Consider the following 21333-nt stretch of genomic DNA (forward strand, 5'->3'; position numbering starts at 1 on the left):
AGAGGAGTGATTCACATAATTAAAACCAGATTTGGAGATTCAGAATCTATATTACAGGGGAGTTTTGAGGGGATGAATAGTATGCAGACACAGGGAGAACATGCAAACTTCACACAGAAAGGCTGTAATTTTCTGTGAATCAAACTGTGGGATGGGAAAACTAATCACTGTGCGACTCTATACTATACATCAAACAGTATCTGCATCTTACTGTTATTTTCATTTGTTCAGGCATGGGGATTTCAAAAAATGCAAACCATGTGCTGTGTTTTTATCAGATTTTGAGGCAAACATTACAGTCACGATCCATTCTGTTAATGTAAATTCCTGTAACATTCACTAGAATTTTTACTCGTTGATAATATTGTATTTTTGAAACTTTTTTTGCAGAATAACTTTGAACTGAGTTTTCACAACAAACTTGGCAGAGTAATCTTCATGTTGACTTGATCTTGTTGCCAGCGCTGCTTTGTTTGTCTTTACTCAGATGATTCTTTTGCGAAATCCATTCAGAGACAAGATAAATAATTTGCGTGGCTTAAGGTCAGAGTCAGGACGCAGGAAGTTTGAAAGTATTCTCAAGTATTGCACAATTCCACAACCTCATGACCCCAACATAAGATACAGATACCCTACATACTCAAAGCAACTATCTATGGACCATATTTGCGTAATGATATACACATATAGAGCACTGGGGACCCAATTTTAATACTTTTTACATCAAATAAAGCATTTCACGCAAAGGCATTCAACATCTATCCCCATATCTGTGTAATCCCTCAGTCGTCCAGGTGATGATCCATTGCAAAAGAAAAATTCAATTCTGTCAACTGGACTAAAGTTTCGTCGCTTATCCAAGGTTTTATTTATAACTCCATCCTCAGACCTAAATCAAAACAAGGAAAACAATAGTAATAGTGATAGCCTGTATGCTAATGGGTGTGAGAGCGCTCATTAGGGGCCTGAACAATTATGCAAAACATGACTCATGTCCATCCATCCATCCATTTTCTTCCGCTTATCCGGGGCCGGGTCGCGGGGGCAGCAGTCTAAGCAGGGACTCCCAGACTTCCCTCACCCCGGACACGTCCTCCAGCTCCTCCGGTGGGACCCCAAGGCGTTCCCAGGCCAGCCGAGAGACATAGTCCCTCCAGCGTGTCCTGGGTCTTCCCCGGGGCCTCCTCCCGGTGGGACATGCCCAGAACACCTCCCTAGGGAGGCGTCCAGGAGGCATCCTGAGCAGATGCCCGAGCCACCTCAGCTGGTTCCTCTCAACGTGTAGGAGCAGCGGCTCTACTCCGAGCTCCTCCCGTGTGACCGAGCTCCTCACCCTATCCCTAAGGGTGCGCCCGGCCACTCTGCGGAGGAAGCCCATTTCAGCCGCTTGTATCCGCGATCTTGTCCTTTCGGTCATTACCCAAAGCTCATGACCATAGGTGAGGGTAGGAACGTAGATTGACCGGTAAATCGAGAGCTTCGCCTTCCGGCTCAGCTCCTTCTTTACCACAACGGACCGATACAGCGACCGCATCACTGCAGACGCTGCACCGATCCGCCTGTCAATCTCCCGCTCCATCCTTCCCTCACTCGTGAACAAGACCCCGAGATACTTGAACTCCTCCACTTGGGGCAGAGACTCACCACCCACCCGGAGAGAGCAAACCACCTTTTTCCGGTCGAGAACCATGGCCTCGGATTTGGAGGAGCTGATTCTCATCCCAGCCGCTTCACATTCGGCTGCAAACCGCCCCAGTGCCTGCTGCAGGTCCTGGCTCGAAGAAGCCATCAGGACAACATCATCTGCAAACAGCAGAGATGAAATCCTGTGGTTCCCAAACCAGACCCCCTCCGGCCCCTGGCTGCGCCTAGAAATTCTGTCCATAAATATAATGAACAGAACCGGTGACAAAGGGCAGCCCTGGCGGAGTCCAACATGCACCGGGAACAGGTCTGACTTACTGCCGGCAATGCGAACACAGCTCCTGCTCCGGTCATACAGGGACCGGACAGCCCTTAGCAAAGAGCCCCGGACCCCATACTCCCAGAGCACCCCCCGAAGGACACCACGAGGGACACGGTCGAATGCCTTCTCCAAATCCACAAAACACATGTGGACTGGTTGGGCAAACTCCCATGAACCCTCGAGGAGTATAGAGCTGGTCCAGTGTTCCACGACCAGGACGAAAACCACACTGCTCCTCCTGAATCCGAGGTTCGACTATCGGTCGGATTCTCCTCTCCAGTACCCTGGAATAGACCTTACCGGGAAGGCTGAGGAGTGTGATTCCCCTGTAATTGGAACACACCCTCCGGTCCCCCTTCTTATACAGAGGGACCACCACCCCGGTCTGCCATTCCACAGGCACTGTCCCCGACCGCCACGCGATGTTGCAGAGACGTGTCAGCCAAGACAGTCCCACAACATCCAGAGACTTGAGGTACTCAGGACGGATCTCGTCCACCCCCGGAGCCTTGCCACCGAGGAGCTTGCCAACCACCTCAGTGACTTCAGCCAGGGTGATGGACGAGTCCGCCTCTGGGTCCCCAGTTTCTGCTTCCTCCTCGGAAGACGTGACAGTGGGATTGAGGAGATCCTCAAAGTATTCCTTCCACCGCCCGACAACATCCCCAGTCGAAGTCAGCAGCTCTCCACCCGCACTGTAAACAGTGTTGGTGAAGCACTGCTTTCCCCTCCTGAGGCGTCGGACGGTTTGCCAGAATCTCTTTGAGGCCGTCCGATAGTCCTCCTCCATGGCCTCCCCGAACTCCTCCCAACCCCGAGTTTTTGCCTCTGTGACTGCCCGAGCCGCGGCACGCTTGGCCCGCCTGTACTCATCAGCTGCCTCAGGAGTCCCACGAGCCAACAAGGCTCGATAGGACTCCTTCTTCAGCTTGACGGCATCCCTTACTTCCGGTGTCCACCACCGGGTTCGGGGATTGCCGCCGCGACAAGCACCACAGACTTTACGACCACAGCTACGAGCAGCCGCATCGGCAATAGAGGTGGAGAACATGGCCCACTCGGAGTCCATGTCTCCAACCTCCCCCGGGATCAGGGAGAAGCTCTCCCGGAGGTGGGAGTTGAAGACCCCCCTGACAGAGGGCTCCGCCAGACGTTCCCAGCAGACCCTCACAATGCGCTTGGGCCTGCCAGGTCTGTCCGGCTTCCTCCTCCGCCAGCGGATCCAACTCACCACCAGGTGGTGATCAGTTGACAGCTCAGCCCCTCTCTTCACCCGAGTGTCCAAGACACGTGGTCGAAGGTCAGATGACACGACAACAAAGTCGATCATCGACCTCCGACCTAGAGTGTCCTGGTGCCATGTGCACCGATGGACACCCTTGTGCTCGAACATGGTGTTTGTTATGGACAAGCTGTGACTAGCACAGAAGTCCAATAACAAAACACCGCTCGGGTTCAGATCGGGGAGGCCGTTCCTCCCAATCACGCCCCTCCAAGTGTCACTGTCGTTACCCACATGGGCGTTGAAGTCCCCCAGGAGAACAACGGAGTCCCCGGTTGGTGCACTGTCTAGTACCCCTCCCAGGGACTCCAAGAAGGCCGAGTACTCTGCACTGCTGTTTGGCCCGTAGGCCGACACAACAGTGAGAGACCTGTCCCCGACCCGAAGGCGCAGGGACGCGACCCTCTCGTTCACCGGAGTGAACCCCAACACGCAGCGGCTGAGCTGTGGGGCAATGAGCAAGCCCACACCAGCTCACCGCCGCTCCCCGCGGGCAACGCCAGAGAAATGGAGAGTCCAACCCCTCTCAAGAAGTTGGGTTCCAGAGCCCAAGCTGTGCGTGGAGGTGAGGCCGACTATATCTAGCCGGTAACGCTCAACCTCCCGCACAAGCTCAGGCTCCTTCCCCCCCAGCGAGGTGACATTCCATGTCCCCAGAGCTAGTCTCCATGTCCGGAGATCCGGTCGTCGAGGTCCCCGCCTTCGACTGCTGCCCGGATCTCTCCGCACCCGCCCCTCATGGCTCCTCCCGCAGGTGGTGGGTCCACGGCCCCACGTCATTTCTTCGGGCTGGGCCCGACCGGGCCCCGTGGGGAAAGGCCCGGCCACCAGGCGCTCGCTGCCGAGCACCCACCCCAGGCCTGGCTCCAGGGTGGGGCCCCGGTAACGCCAGTCCGGGCGACGTAACTGACCTCGTTGTTACTCTATTCATGAAGGGCTTCTGAACATGACTCATGTACAGTTCATAATTAAGGTGGCTCAATAGACCGAGCTAACAAACTGTGAACAAATACGTGTGTTAGTTTCAGTATAGTCAGCTCCTCTCTTCCGTTGCGAAACATCTGCACTCCAAAACCTTTGTCCAGTTGACAGAAATTGAAATTTTCTTTTGCTATCTATCTCCATGAAAACACACAGGTAACGTTAGGCCAAGGAACAGGTCAGATCTGTGGATATAGAAGTCCATTCACATTAAGCATTTTTAAGGTATATTTTTACTAAAGAACACCTTGAATAAATGCAAGTTACTTAAGCATACTCAATGTCACACCGTGAAGCATTTCAGACGAAGCAATTACATTTCCATGGAGACAATCAGGTGGTATAATGCAGCATTCCTGGAAACACAAAAGGTGTCTCCAGGGGGGTATTAAGTCATTCATTTTCAGCCAATGCTAGTGAGTTTTTAACATCTGTGACTATGCACTGTACTTGCCAAAAAACATAATCGTATTCTTAAAAGTATGCATTCCAAGAACTTCACAATGCAACTATCTCGGAAACAAAGACAGGCTGACAAAACCTTTAATTACAGGAAGATACTGAATCACCATCTATGAATTTCGAAAAAACATCTCCTCCATTGTATCCAAAACGTTGGATTTGAAGTAATGTTTCAAGCTCTAATAACTGATAACCATGTTCTTGCTTTTGATGGTTAGTTTTAAAGCTTTATATTGAGATAACCGGGGCTTGTGTGTGCGTTTTCCATGGGCCTTTAAGCAGAGGCAGGTAGCGAAGTGAATGTCATTTCATTTAGGATTAGTCTTGACATTCAGAATGACTTTGTAGCACACAGAGAACACAAAGCAGCATAAAATGGAGCAGTGACATGATCTTTTGACCGCACAGGCCCAAGGATAATAGACATACGTTTGACATACTGACAGAGTGTGTGAAAACAAATTTCCCCTTTGGGACAATAAAGGTCTATCGATCTATCTTTCTTTCTTTCTTTCTTTATTCTTTATTTGACAGGGACCATGTACAAATTCATTAATCTTACAAGGAAAAGATGATTTGCACCAGATTTAGCTACTGCTACTTTCCATCTGCAGTCCCTGAGCAGGTGAACACATATTAAAAAACACATATCAATTAACAATTACAATATACGGCTACCGATCTGCCATACATATGTCCCCCCCAGTCCAGACTAATATAAAAATCATTATGTGCAGGTTTATACAGTATCTATCTATCTATCTATCTATCTATCTATCTATCTATCTATCTATCTATCTATCTATCTATCTATCTATCTATCTATCTATCTATCTATCTATCTATCTATCTATCTATCTATCTATCTATCTACTGAGAGACATAGAGTTTGGCCCTTTACAAGATGGAAGTTGCTTTTAAACTCTGACTAAGGTTTGAAAAGCTTTGATTTTCATGCAAAAAATATCAATACTTTTGGGGGTGGTGCATCACCTGCAAGATTCCATAGAAATAGAAAGTTAAAATCACACTTTGGAACATTCACCAAAGGAACAACATTTCCATCCAAGCAAGAGGCCAAATAAGAATCAAGTTTTGGAGATACATTTATTTCAATATTCTACTTTAATATATTATAATGACATCAAGATAAAATGGAGCTAGCATAAATTCTGCCTGGAAGATCTAACTACGCTCCCATTCACTCACAGCTCTCCAGAGTTTATCTGCTCCTCAGCCTTCATCACCTCCTCTGTTACTCCTCCCCACTGCTCGCCGCTCGTCCTCTTTATCCAACCAGCGCCCAGTCTGCCCTATTTAAACCTCCATCGCAGATACCTGGCCACATCAGTTTGTGCCGCACCTCCTCCCCAGCATCCCCGCAGCTCCCCATCATCTCATCGTCCCATCACTCACCTCAGGCTCACCTCGACCACCTGCAGGGTCCAGCCCCCGGGGAGAAGACATCTCCTACATCGTCTAACTGGCACGCCCTTCATCGTAATGTCTTCTTCCAGGGTTAAGCCATAATTAAGGCTACTAATACTTTTCTTTCATGTCTGCCTGAGTCTTTCTAGGTTGAAATTCTTTATAGTAGAGATGCTTCTATGCCAAGGTTCATAATCATGCAATCTTTGTATAGCTAACTATTGTATTCAAGTAATCACTGTTACATTAAAACAATACTACTAATATCAGAATCAGAATCAGAAAGCTTTTATTGCCATCGTTTGTGAACACAGTTCACAAACTAGGAACTTACTTCGGTGATAAAGTGCAACATAAAACATAAAACACACTGAATAAATACAAATACAAATAAGGGCATGCACAAAGTTAAAAAGATATGCTAAAAAAATAAATAAATAAAATACTTACAGGTAGAAAATATATACAACAGCAGCATCAGAAGAACAGTGCAAACATGACTTATTAAAATGGCCGATATTATAGTGTCCTGTTTTGTGCAAATATTATAAAGTGTTCATGAGACAAACGGCAGAGGGGAGGAAACTGTTCTTACGATGAGAGGTTCTGGTCCCAATGGACCGTAGCCTCCTGCCAGAGGGAAGTGGCTCAAATAGCCCATGTCCAGGGTGAGAAGTGTCGGCTGCTACACGGCCTGCTCGCCCCCGAGTCCTGGAGACGTACAGGTCCTGTAGCGATGGAAGGCTGCAGCCAATCACCTTCTCAGCAGAGCGCACAATGCGCTGCAGTCTCTGTCTGTCCCTGGCGCTAGCCCCAGCGAACCACACAGTGATGGAGGAGGTGAGGATGGACTCAATGATGGCCGTGTAAAACTGCACCATCAGCTGGACCGGCAGCTTGCCTTTCCTCAGCTGCCACAGGTAGAACATCCTGTGCTGGGCTTTCTTGATGCGGGAGCTGATGGTCGGCTCCCACTTGAGATCCTGGGTGATGCAGGTGCCCAGGAAGTGGATATATAAAATATATTATATTTAAAGTAATGTATAAGACATTTGGAAGTACAATTTCTTGCAAAGTTACTCAAGTAAGTTTAACTGATCTGGATATTTAAACTTCATCCATCCTTCAGTGCTAATGGGGGAATCAGTCACAAGCGCATTATTTATGTATATAGGGACCTTTTCCAAATCTCAATATTATGACTCATACTTTATGGTGAATATATGCAATGACTTTTTGGGAAATGTATATGATCTTTAAAGCCTGGATTTGCCAGTGTCCATCAGTTATACAAGTCTCACACATTTACTCATGCAGACCCCAAAAAGCTGCAAAAGGCGTCCACACCACCACACATTCTGTTAAGTAAATAATCAAATGTCTCTAATGTGTCCCTCTGTTCCCATGGCTCAATACTGTTGTACTGTCCAATAAACTTCCACACTGAAAGTATTTTAAAATAAATGGTAAATGTCATTGACCTCTCTCTAGATCAGACCATTTTTCTCTTTTGATAACTCTAGCCAGGAGTTAACTGGATTTGTGTCTATAGGGGGAGCGCCACACACAAATTAAACAAAAAGAGGAAATGGTACATGGTCACATTTTTATATAGCTCGTTTTTCCCCTTTCAAGGCACTCAAAGCACTTTATACCAAGGAACTACTCACCCATTCACACGCACATTCATACACCAGTGTACGCAGACAGAGGTGGGTTCAGTGTTTTGTCCAAGGACACAATGACAGCATTCATCTGTGGGAGCTGGAATCACACTGCCAACCTGTGGGTCAGTGTATCTGGCAGCTCAATCAATGATATGTACGTCGAAAGTGGGATTTGAACCGCCAAACTTCAGATCAGTGGCCAAACACTCTACAAACTGAACTACTGTCACCAAGTGAAGAATATGCATTGCTGAGTTTTACTTATATACACATTTGTAACAACACATGAACGCATCCCTTTCCTATAGGCATTGAAGATATATATCATCTTAACATCATTACTGGAATCCTACTATGTGTTTTACCCAAAGGCAACAGTACAGGGAGTATTCCAATTAGTGATGACTCAAATCTCACACCAACTCATTATAATGCAATTCTTCAATGTTAATCTTTCAATTTTTCCTCCAAGGAGGTCAAAAGAAGTGCTATTTTGGGATGCTTGAGAGACTTAGTGTGCTTGTTCCATAAAGCCATGTGGATCATTAGAATACGAGGGTGACAAAAGTCAACTGGCAAGGAGGAATTTCAAGGCTAGACTGGGGGCAAAGCAACAGTGGGGCTCCAGTATTAATGTAAAGTCACGTATTTGAAACAGGGACCAAAAGGATCATGAAGTTCAAATTACAGAGGGTTACAGATGTTATTCACTTCAAAATGACACCCTGCAGTTTTATTCCAGAAGTGTTTTTGGCACCATAATCACCTGAGAGTAAGTGTTTCATTATAAAGTGCCCTCTATACTTACACAAACACACAATAGATGTATATTAGTGTTGTCACAATACTAAAATTTTAAAGTCAATTTTGATACTAAGGAATAGACTCGATAAAAATACCCTAATGATAATTTAGGTTGCATAGTGGTCCATGGGCGTATACTAGTCTGTGTAGGGTAATAGGGCAATATGATATCAGAAAGTATGGTTTTGGATTGTGAGGGTTGGACTTATCCGTAGGTTTTTGCCAACTAACGTAACGCATGGTAGTGAGTTTAGATAACACATGGATATCAGGGCAGCCAGAGCCATATTGGTTCTATTAACACTGTTTTTCTATGGCTTTTCACAGAATTTAAGTAATCTAAAAGACCAAAAACTCTGATATTCTGGCAGTCGCATGTTTCATTCTGAGTTTTGTTTACATTAGCAACTAGAACCAATATGGCGGCAGATGGCAAAAAAGATGGACAAAAATGAATATCCCAAATTATATTTGGATTTTGGATTCTCCAGAATGATACTTAGATACTTTTTGCAGTTGATGTGGTAAAATGTGTGAGTAAAGTAGAGAGTGACTGATACCGATTGTTTTTGGAATCCAGAGAAACTAATGGTCGATATGATCTGGCGATATTTTTTTAGGCCGATATGTAGGGTCGATTTTGATTATTTTCCCAAATTATGTCATTTCAATTTACTACAAACTTCCCTCAAGCCCTTTTAAAAGCACACACCACACTGAAGTATTCAAATAAAATTTTATGTGTATTCTTTAGGCAGCCCCCAGGTCGCCCCCCCAAAAAAAAAAAAAAAAAAATCGGCCTGTGCTGGAGATTTAAGGCCGATAGCCGATAAGCTAAAAAGTGCAAATATCAGCCAGATATATCGGTGAATTCCTATATCGATCTATTTCTAATGCAAATTATCACAATATATCCTTGTTTCTTTCCTTTTCACTGTGTCAGCTTTTTTTTTTGACAGTTTTCTGGTAAATGGTCATCAGTACACTCTCAGTATGGTCATTTTGATTCATTTCAATTCAGTTTATTTTTGTAAAGTCCAAAATCACAATCACAGTTGCCTCTTAGGGCTGAACATGATAATTGATTTAACCAACAGAAAGTTAGAAAATCAAAAATGAAACAGACATTAGTCAATAACCGAGAGATTAATCAAACAAGCAAATGGATAACTGTCCCGGAACATCCCTTGGAAAACAGTGGGAAAAAGAGAAACCTCAAGGAGAACCACAGTGAAGGAGAGAGGACGGCTGCAGATGTGTCCAGGACTAATGCACATCCATTTGCAGATAGAGTTCAAGACTGTAGGGCCAGAGCGCACTCAACTGAGGCACAGAGGGGGGCTTATCCACGGTAGGGTGGGGGCCATCCTAGCCACGTATTGGGTCATCCAGCCAAGTGAGGAAAGGGATGATCCGGGTCCATGGAACAGGATCAGGGCACATTTTGAACATCTTCAAAATAGCTATGTTTTGTTATTTTATTTTGTAGAGGATGTGTTGACTCCATTTAGGTAGATCACATTGTCCTTAAACTGGGGTCTGACACTACAGACCTCTGCATACCTATGTGGATCTAAGATTAACCTGCGGGTTGTTTGCATTTACTCATCAATTACCACAGATTTTGTTCTACATCAGATGCCCTTCCATCCACAATGAGTTGAACTGATAACTTGAGACTGTAGATGCAAATTAGATCCATCACGGTTCAATTCAACATATTCAACAAACCCAAACAGTCATTTCTCCATCATTTGTTTTGCTAACCCAATTACAACCACATTTGTAATATGAAAAAAGTGTGTAGTATTGGCAAGTCAGACTAACTTATTGTCGAAATTGGAAAATTGGACTCTTCGTAACTCAGTCATACCCTAATTCAAGTGCAAATCACATCAGCGACAAAAACATGCAAATAACCTTCCAAATTTGAACTTTTACTGATACTGAGAAAATGTATTGTAATCAGACGCAGTAGTGTTCAAGTTTAGGTTATTGCACAGCTATAGGCTAAAAATGCTAATGTGTTTTAAAGAGAAAGCAAAGTGGTCAGATCGTTATGTAACTGGTTGAGTGTGACTTCTAAATGACCCCATCATGCTGTCACATTGTCTTGTTTATGGATTAAAACAGCATGGATTTCTGTTTTGTGACTTTTTTTTTGTTTTTGTTTTGTATTGAATTTGTGAATATTATGCCTTTGAGCTGACGAAGACGAGAGATGATGAATGTTTGTACAAAACAACACAACTAATAGATTTTTCGTCCAGGGCAGACCCCCGTTGGACTAAACCCAGTTAGTTAATTAGAGACACACTTTATCTGACAACCATTCACCCGCTGGAGGCCATTTTGATTCAGCCATTGACTTTGATCAGAGATGTCTTTAGACAGTGGAGGGAAGAGGATAATGCAAGATCTAAACAGGAAAAGTGAGAATTATATTGAAATTACGGAAAGATTATGAAGGGAATATTTTTATATCTCATTTTAACATTTGCCTGCTGGGATTTAAATGGATTTTACCTGACAGTAATGAACAAAGATGAAACAGCTCCTGACAGAAAACAAGGTGTAAGAATAGAACCCAAAACCTTGCAGTGGTAACTAGTAATGAGACTTTCGGGTCTTTTACGAAATCCAACTCTTTTGGATCCGTTCATTTCAAAAAGTAGCTCAAAAGACTGGCTTTTTTACTGTTTAGGCTATTAATATGACCGAAGCCGATGTGAGAACTCATTTTATCAACAAACTAATCACAAACAGAAATGACCAAGACTAAGATCAGTTTAAAATAGTTCAAACTGAGAGTAGGAGTGTGTTTACCCTTTCAAATGACGCATAATCGAAATAAAAAGTTGCACTACAATAATAATAAATAAAAGATATATGTTAGATATGTTTTTTATGTGTACAAAGCTCTCACTTGTGTTGCCTCCTCTGCTTCTGTGCTGATTCTTTTGTTGATTTAGAGTTAATCAGGACACCACATCACTTGTGCTAATCACTGTGCCAAGCTTAAGACAGGAAATAAAGAAGACTACTCTGCTTTTTCATGTATTAACTTCACGTATGGGTCATCATTTTACATTTGGACCATTGTAAATAGCAATAAAAAAAATTCAGAAAAAGAATTTATCGCCAGGGTTACATTCTAAAAATAACCCGTAGAAGTAGTTGGCTTTATTTTTTACAATTATTATATCTGTTTTAAGGCTGTAAAACCTCTCACCACACACTTTATATACTTTTCTCACACAGGCATTAACATTTTCTCACATTTCTCTCTTGTTTAAACACTCTCAAAGTTCAAACCTTCGTCGATGCCTTTGTCGGTGCAGAACGTTTCATCGACATTGTGGGTTTTGTCGGGGAGAAAACTTGCAAACATACAGCACTTCAGAGTCACACTGCGATCCAACATTTATGTAAATTTGGCTGAACATATTCTATACTGTACTGGACACAAGGGACGGAGGAGATTGATTGACAAGAGTCTACAGTCCCTTAGCCAATCAGGATGCAGAACACAAAAAATCCATGAAACAGCGAGACCACGAAAGGTGGACCATGTTATAGTTAGGGACAACTGTTGTTTTATTGTCATGTGAACAAAAAAACTTCATGTGGCAAATACGGCATTGCACAGTAGAACATTTTTAATAGTTTTTGAAAATTAATAGGAAAATTGTCTACATTTTTCAAAGAATCACAAGGAGATCTGCTCAATCGTGGCAAAACAAATATATACAATCTTTAGAGAAATCACAGCTATTATCACTATACAAGGTCAAATTAAACTGTTCAGAAAGTGTAGAGCCAATATATTTTATTAGTAATGTTTTGTGACACTTGGAGAATTCATTTGCAAAAACAGACAAGTGGCATTTGAAGTAATTGGAGGCTTGTAGATTACTCTTAGTTTAGTAATATTTTCAAAACCTAAATGTATTTTACTGCTATCAAAACATTATCTCATCCCTTTTTGATAAAATCCACACTACATTTTTGGCATTAATAATATTTCTAGAACACGGTAACAAAAAGAAAAACACTTCAAAATGGAGATATCTGGTTTTGCTATGGAACTTTTCACTGTTCACTTTAAAACTCTATAGATTATATGTGAGTGGCTAAACCAAAAGTACAGGCCATTACAAGATTACTCAAGGATGCACAAATCAATAAAACTTAAAACTGAGAACACAAATACACAGGAAAGCCATTATAACAAGAAAGCGTTAATGTATCCTTTTAGCTGAGCATGGAGATAACTACACAACATTGTTCTGAACCCATTGTGAGTACTGCATTTTTGACTACAGGCTTGTTTTTAGGCCTGCAGCTAAAAAAAAAAAAGATATATATATTGGCATCCATCATGTGGGACATAAAATACTCTGTTACATTTAAGTAAGTAGATTTGTTTTATAATGTCAATCCAATTCATATTTATTTAGTATTTTCACAGTAATGAGACATGATTTTGGGAACATTTGCCCAGGGCTCTAGAAATACACTAATATATATAAAAACATCACATGAATAAATTTGACTTGGAACAATGGGAAGCTCTGAGTGATTCTAAGTCAAATGTCTTATCCTGACAGATTATAAGTTAAAGACACACTACGTGACTTTTCTAGCGTGGGATCTGCTGTTTGCTGCATGGAGATATTATTGCTTTGCTTGGAATGTTCCACACGAAGGCATTCAACATTTTTTGCATTTAATCCATTACAAATGCTTTCCGTTGCTAAAGAAATGCATAGATTTGACCTGTAAATTGACCTGGTAACGTGATTTCGCCTGCTTAGATATGTTTAATGCCATATTGTGTAACATTCCAAGCAAAGACACACAAAAACAAGCATGTTGCAGATCTTCCTATAGTGACTGTAGCAAATGGTACTTTCAAAAATGGATAATTGACAATAGTATTGACCTGTGTATATTGTATTTCATCAAATGCTTTAAAACTCATTTCGCTCTGTCCTATAAGATCCATTGACAGAGTGATATGCTTCCCTGCCCCTATTGTGGGTTCAGTCTACACCCACAGCCCACTAGAATTCAATTTTATAATCTCAGACAGAGGGAAGAGGCCTATGTAACACGGGCAGTTCACTGTTGAAAGCAAACGGCACATATTGAGCTTTATCATTTTCTTTAGGTATAGGGGTCTCTTACATTTGCAGTAGGTCTTCTTCAGCCAATAACAACCAAGCCTGTGTGTTTGAACAATGCAACTCTTTAATACACTCAAATAAATGAAATATTGGTGCTTTTAAATATCATACCTCATCTTTTTTCTATTTCATTCTTTTATGTTGATTCAAAGCTTTTTAAAAATGGTCTATTAAAACTCTATATGTTGATTTTCATTAAATATAAAATACTTAAATGGGAAAAAAGGTGATATAATAGGCGTATTAGGGCAGGTTAGGTCAGTGTTTCATTTTTTAAAGTGTATATGAGATTTTAACTCACTGACAAGACATGGAACTTTGGGTCTAAATCATCCCTACGGTGAGTGAATGTGCAGTCTTCAAGTCAACACAGCAACAAATTGGTGAATAATAATAATATGAGCATTATCTTATAGGGCTTTTCCATGTGTTTCAGATGTTTCTCAATAAATCAATTCACTATTGATACCCTATCCGTCCGTAAACTCCAATCTCTATAGCCACAGCTGCCCTAGACAAACTCATGACTGCTAATCTGCATCTACAGCCCCTTAAACCACCAACCAACACTCACGTACACGCTACATGCATGCATAAGCAAGCTGGGTAAAGTACAGCATCTTGCCCAAGGACACAACAAAACAGAGACAGACAAGAGTACACGTCTACCAAGCAAAGTTACAGGACAAATCTGTGGAAAAGCAACCCCGTTCATAGCAAGAAACCACCATTTTCAAGGCAGTTTGAGCAGTAAAATCATCCATAATTAAGTAGATGCAATAACAGTTTAATGCCATACTCTGGAACTTTGTATGCAAAACAATATCTCCATGGAAATAAAGCAGAGGGACTCGTCTCCATAACAGTTACAGTTGTATCTTGTAAAAGAGGAGGGAGAGGTTTATAAATGTTATTGTAACCTTTAGCATGAGGGAGGGTTGTTCAGGAAACCAAAGATAGAAGGCCTAAATATCTTAAAATAACCCGGATTGCTTGATGTTGTGATTTCTGAAAGACACACGATGTAATTTCCCAGTCAAATGTTTGATGAAGACACTATTATGATTATGAACCAACTACGCACATGGCTGCATTTATCAAGGTCATCATAATTAAATGGCCATGACACTATTTCTGTAAAAGGTCTTTGCGGTTAATTGAAATGCATAAAAGGTCTGACTAATTTTTTTACATGTCACCCAGCTCTGACCAGGTGAGTGTTGAGTGCGTGTGCGTCTTGGTCTGTGCGCACTATCCGTATTTCACTCACCGCTTTGCTGGCTTCGGTTCTGCGTTTCGCTCCTTCTCGTCTCGTTACAGATCTCCCATGCTCTCAGGTGCAGCATCTTGATGGCGCAGTCCGGATGGATCGCCTCCACCTGCAAACAACCCCAAAAGTATTTCGTTAGATCGTAAAACAGAGCAAAATGTTCCCAGCAATCCGTGCGTAAAAATGCGGTATTATCCAAAACGATGACCAACTTTCATCTGTAATGGAGAGTCGTATTTTGTGTAACTATAATAAGCATGAAAGTATCAAATTGTCCCAAATTGAGATACTTCAAAGGCGTATTTCATCTTTTTTGTCCAGTCCCTGTATAAATAGATCCTGGAATGTTACGCACTATGGAAGCAATGCAGTAAAACAACCCAAAATGTCCTACTATTGTAACTTTTTATTACTGTAAAATACTGAATGGCACATAGCCTACCATAAGTCCATAGCACAGGTGAAAATATAGGATGAAGAATACGCATTTTCCCCGTTTTTTATTTTCTATTTCCATCTTCTAACGTGACCCGACAACCCTCAAGAGATGGCGCGCGCGTAAAATCCAGCTTTTTCGGCTCCTTTGCGTCCGGGGGGGGGGGGCGTCTCTGGACCGACCCGAGTCTCAACTACCGCTCCGCTGCTTCCGGTGAAGCTTCACCCTCTCTGCCTGAAATAGATGAGCGCTCGCCTCAGTGTCTTCCGTTCAAGCAGCAAACTTCGTGTCACCTCCTAGTTCTCTCTCCTCCTCTGTTCTCCCTCTCTGTACTCTCTCTCTCTCTCTCACTCACTCTCACTCTCTCTCCTCCTCTGTTCTCCCTCTCTGTACTCTCTCTCTCTCTCCCTCTCTCACTCACTCTCACTCTCTCTCCTCCTCTGTTCTCTCTCTCCTTTCTCTCTCTCTCTCCTCCTCTGTTCCCTCCTCTCTCTCGCTCCTCTTCTGTTCACTCTGTTTTCTCTCTCTCTCTCTCTGTTCTCTCCTTTCTCTCTCTCTCTTTCCTCTTCTGTTCGCTCCGTTTTCTCTCTCTCTCCCTCTCCATTCTCTCTCTCTCCTCTGTTCTCTCCTTACTCTCTCTCTCTTTCCTCTTCTGTTCGCTCCGTTCTCTCTCTCTCCTCTGTTCTCTCCTTACTCTCTCTCTCTCTTTCCTCTTCTGTTCGCTCCGTTCTCTCTCTCTCCTCTGTTCTCTCCTTACTCTCTCTCTCTGTTCTCTCGCACTCTCTCTCGGACTCACTCTCTCACTCACTCTCACTCTCTCACCTCCTCTGTTCTCTCTCTCCTTTCTCTCTTTCTCTCTCTCCTCTTCTGTTCACTCCTTTCCTCTCTCTCACTCACTCTCTGTTTTCTCTTTCTCTCACTCTCTCACTCACTTTCTCAATCTCACTCTCCTCCTCTGTTCTCTCTCTTCTTTGTCTCTCCTCTGTTCTCTCTCTTCTTTCTCTCTCTCTCCTCCTCTGTTCTCTCCTCTCTCTCTCCCTGTCTCTCTCCTTTCTCTCTCTCTCCTTTTTCTCTCTCTCCTTTCTCTCGCTCCTCTTCTGTTCACTCCTTTTCTCTCTCTCACTCACTCTCTGTTTTCTCTTTCTCTCACCCTCTCACTCACTTTCTCAATCTCACTCTCCTCCTCTGTTCTCTCTCTTCTTTGTCTCTCCTCCTTGTTCTCTCTCTTCTTTCTCTCTCTCTCCTCCTCTGTTCTCTCCTCTCTCTCTCCCTGTCTCTCTCCTTTTTCTCTCTCTCCCTTTCTCGCTCTCTCTCTCTCTTTTCCCTCTGTCCTTCCTCTCCTCTTTCTGCGTCCAAGTGCACTCAATAAATCCTCGAGCTCATTCACATACGATAATGAGAGGACCAGTACATATCAGTCCATTGTATCATTCACAGATATTAGGGTTAAATAAGGTTTAAGAGTTAAAATGTTTGACCCCAGACAGTGACCCCAGCAGTGACATTATCTATACTAGTCTGGTCAAAAACTATTTCTCATTTTTTTCTCATTCGGAGTACCCCCTCGCTCCTGCGGTTCCAGTTGACATATTGTGCTGTTGACTCCAACCTTTGCTGAGTTAACAAAAGTTCAAACATTTTAAAGAAGACATACTGTGCTTGTGTCTGATATACAGCTATAACCTCTGATGCCTGTGGATCATTATGTTGTAATTTGGACATTTTAAATTGCAAAATTGATCTGAAATTGATCTAAAATTAAACAAGTCTTCTACCTCTGCGCTAGAAAACTGCTGTGTCCAATGAGAGCTGACGTCGTCGTAAAGGTCATCACAACAAAACGCTGCGCAAAATGACTACAAAAGAGAAATAGAAATACTGACGAAGCAAGTACAGGGCAGTGGGCATATAGTGGATCACAGTGGCTCAGTTGGTAGAGTTTGCAGAAGTATAAACGTTACACAAACATGCACGAATCACATTAAATACTACTATGAAAAGGGAAAACAACTACAAAATGAACACTATAGGCCACATGTCTCAAACTCAAGGCCCGGGGGCCAAATGCGGCCCACCATGTCATTTTATGTGGTAGGCAAGGTAAATTTAAATGTATGACTGTCTTAAAATGTCAGTTTTTCAGGAGTTACGCATTTACACAGATATATTCTTTATATCTTTGCAAATTTGAGACAAACCATTTTGCTGATGTGGCCCTCGGTGAAATTGAGTTTGACACCCCTGCTGTAGACTATGTAATATTTTAAGTTATATCAAGTTGTAACGCGAAATACTGGTAAAACAAAGAAAAATATTGCATTTACTACACAAAAATAGACCTGCGCAATACAACAGGGTACAAAGTAAACCAATATAAGTGTTTTTTCATTATTAAATCAAAGAAGTAACTTGACATTTTAACACTTTGCATGAGGCTGGAGGCTACACTGTTTTCTGCTTTTATAAACAATAAAACCAGAATTCTCTTTCATCCCATAAGCTGTGCCTGTGTTTATTGCATTCTACACAGTTCTGTGCACCCCTCTTCTAAAACCTTTCCCCCAAAAGAACATGAAGAGATTTGTCCCAGAAAATGTTATTATAATGCCGCGGGCGCCTTGGTTTTTCATGTTTACCTCAACAAGCATTTCACATCATTATTAGTCAGCAATGGGCTATAACGTTCCATCAAGAGCTTCCAGTTGTGTGTTTTATCTTTTAGTTTCTTTCATTACAGTTAGATTTGCAGCATTGAAATTTGAGCGGCCTGAAATATAAACTAATCTTTGCATTACGTGTTTTATGGGTAAACCTGCTCATAGTACGATGCCACGTTACTTCAGGCCATCCGCTTTACCAAACAAGTCGAGATTTTTCAGAATATTTTGAAACCCAAAAACCAGGACAGTATTACAAAGGCTTACAGTCTCAGTATTGATCTGCAAGCGATGCATTCACTGCCATCACGGACAAGCCACCGCTGTCAGGAGTTAATCCGAAAAGAACAATGATGCGCCTGGATACCTTTCAGTGTAATCCTAGTAGACAAAAGCGCCACAAGCTTTTTACTGGCAACACACAGCTCCTCCTGAATACATGTATCGTTTTAACCAGGTTACATTTACAAAATTGTCCACTTCAGATCCACTGCTCACAATTAAAGGAACCATGAAAGATTTAGATTTGAAATTCTGTAAACACGACTTAAATGTGTCACCAGATTCAAGGCATGCATGTTCAAATCTAATATATAGTACCTCTTACCTGTAATAACTGTAATGTTGCTTTATTCTTAATTACTAAAACATTGGACATAATGGAGAAAGTCGTTGATGTCCATTTGGTGTTTTGTCCAATCAGAATGCGTCTCACATGTCTTTCTCTTGGGTCGCCAGTTGCAATGTCTAAATCTGGTCTGAATCTTTAATTCCTAAACCCCAGCACCTACAGCATCATTAATCAGTGCTAGTTCAGCCTCTGCAGTTCTGCTTGGCCTGTCCAAATACTGTGAAAAAATTGTGCAGGCTTAGTTGTGTGTGTGTGTTTTTTCACAGTAAAAATGCAGGCTGCACACTGTTCCATTAACGGAGCTTGCATATGACAACCTGGCTAATATGCAGGTCCATGCTCATTCTTCAAGTTACTGTGGAAGCTGTGACAGAGCACCCGGGGCCCGGTGCTGCTCCTGACAGGTTGCTGCAGCAGTTTTGAAGAATGGGTCAAACACAGAGGATGGATTTCACTACCGGGTTCAATAAAGTGTAACATTAACAATTAACATTACAGTTCATTTGATGTATGAAGCAGTTTAGGACAATATTGGAGCGTTAATTCGGAGCTCAGTCTTTGTAAGTTCTTACTATAGCCACAACTGTCCTGGGGTTGACTGACTTGGATGTGGCTTCCTATCTGCGCCAACAACGTCTCAACCGCTCCAATCAATCGCTCACACAGCACATTATTATCATACACAAGGAGGAAAGATTGGTAAAGTGTCTTGCCTGATAACACAGTAGGCATTAGCATTGGCAGGTTGACCGTAAACTTCCAATGTGCATAACCTGTTCACCACTGCTCCTTTTTAGACCAGTTTTGGCTTCCTGAGACCCGAGCTCTTGCATGAGATGCTTTATTAATTTTTCTTTCTTATTTGGGTTGGCTGGGACCTGATGAGTCTAAATACAAAGAATTATCTTTTTACATTATGTAGTTTCTGTAAATCAAATGTCCTCATATGTGGACATTATATTCATTTTGATAAAACATTTGAATAATGACTTGCAAAAACTATTTATTAAGACCTTGACCACAGCAACATTTGTCCTGAATGTAAAAACAAAATGAAAAACAACAATTGTGCCTCTTGGAACAATGTGTCTCATGTGAAGAGCTGCTGACAGGAGCAGGAAGAAAAACAAAAAAAAATAAAATAAAATATTCTAAACATTTTAAACTGTTAAAAAATGAATACCGATATATATAATATATTTACATTGTTGCTGTTCTTGTTCCTGTTATTCTTCATCTAATAATTTGCACTGTGGCCTAGACAAGCCAAAATGTGTTGTCCACATATGAGGACGCCAGGTCTCAGGAGGTTAAATATCACATTAGTTACTGCACACCTGAAACACAACAAGCTGCAGTTTTGGAATTGAATCAGTACAAATAAATACAAATCTGACCTAATTGTCTCGCCATCACAAATTGTCTCCTTCCTTCTCTTTACCACTCTGTACACACAAACACTACAGCACATATCTGTATTCAGTATTCACTTCACCTGTCTGGAATATCTCACCTGTCTGGAATATCTCACCTGCATGTTCCTATAAATATCAGTTGGTTGACAAAGTGTAAAATGAATGAGCTGTTTTCTAAATGTGTTCTCCTTAATAGTGTGTGTTGGATTATGTTTTCCTGACGAAGATCTTATAGGAGCAAAAGACTTTTGTTAATATTATATCATTTTATCATTGGTCCTGTTCGAGCAGCGTGTTTGACAGTTACACATCTCTTAACATAAACTTGAAGGAGTTGTATAGATTTAAGACAAGATTTAAAGCAAGATTTTGGAAGTTGTGTGGAAATATTATGCTTAAAATAGACTTGTGTCAGCTTGTCTCTAAGGAATTATGTAAGAGGATTTAAACAGCTTCAAAAAATTATATACTTATTCATGCCTTCTTCACTTGGGGTAAGGTAAGGAACTATAACGACAGCTTTATATAAACAAAAATGGTGTTTGGGGAACTGAAAAAGGAAACCAATTATATTTGTTGATACGTTTTTCTCAACATGCACTAAAATTCAAGTTATCTTAGGTTTGGGAAGTGGACTATCCTAATGCTTACTTGCTTAAGTTGCACATTATTATCCTTGTAGGAAAATTTGTTCTCTGCATTTGACCCATCCTTCAATACCTCATCAAGAGCAGCAGGTGGCGCAGTGCCGCACCCAGGGACTCATCTCTGTGATCTTGTTGCTAGGCTTGGTCAGGACTATCTTATTGCAGGAGCGTTGTACCTATTGTGCATGTTTTAGGTTGACGGGTGAAACCGGAGTGCCTGGAGGAAACCCATCCAGACACAGAGGGAACATGCAAATTTCACGCAGAAAGGCTGTGACGGGGGATTCAAACCGGAATCATTTTTCTGTAAAGTGTGACTGCAGCCAGCATAACACTTGAAGTATACAAACAGGTTTTAGGCTATTGCTTCAAAGCTTTACTTCTGCACAAAAAAACAAATATAATACATTTTCATATTTTATCACATATGGGTTTTACTTACAGCTATGGGTTTTACTTATTATGCGACCTTTTACAAATCAAATCTAGCTGATGGTT

At 42.0% G+C, this 21333-nt stretch overlaps 1 protein-coding gene across 1 annotated transcript in view; it reads right to left on the reverse strand.

Annotated features, from left to right (window-relative positions):
• ghrhra (growth hormone releasing hormone receptor a) overlaps nucleotides 1–15538 on the reverse strand; it is a 98478-nt gene extending 82940 nt beyond the window's left edge. Inside the window, exons 1-2 of the mRNA XM_055228424.1 lie at nucleotides 15492–15538; nucleotides 15050–15158 (exon numbers count right to left, since the gene is read on the reverse strand). Coding sequence (XP_055084399.1) covers nucleotides 15050–15158; nucleotides 15492–15494 — 112 coding nt within the window. The 5' untranslated portion in view covers nucleotides 15495–15538. The remainder of the gene's footprint in view (nucleotides 1–15049; nucleotides 15159–15491) is intronic.
• Between the last annotated feature and the right edge of the window lie 5795 nt (nucleotides 15539–21333).

This window comes from Periophthalmus magnuspinnatus, chromosome 17 (genome assembly GCF_009829125.3).
Source record: "Periophthalmus magnuspinnatus isolate fPerMag1 chromosome 17, fPerMag1.2.pri, whole genome shotgun sequence".
In the NCBI taxonomy this organism is placed as follows: Eukaryota; Metazoa; Chordata; class Actinopteri; order Gobiiformes; family Gobiidae; genus Periophthalmus; species Periophthalmus magnuspinnatus.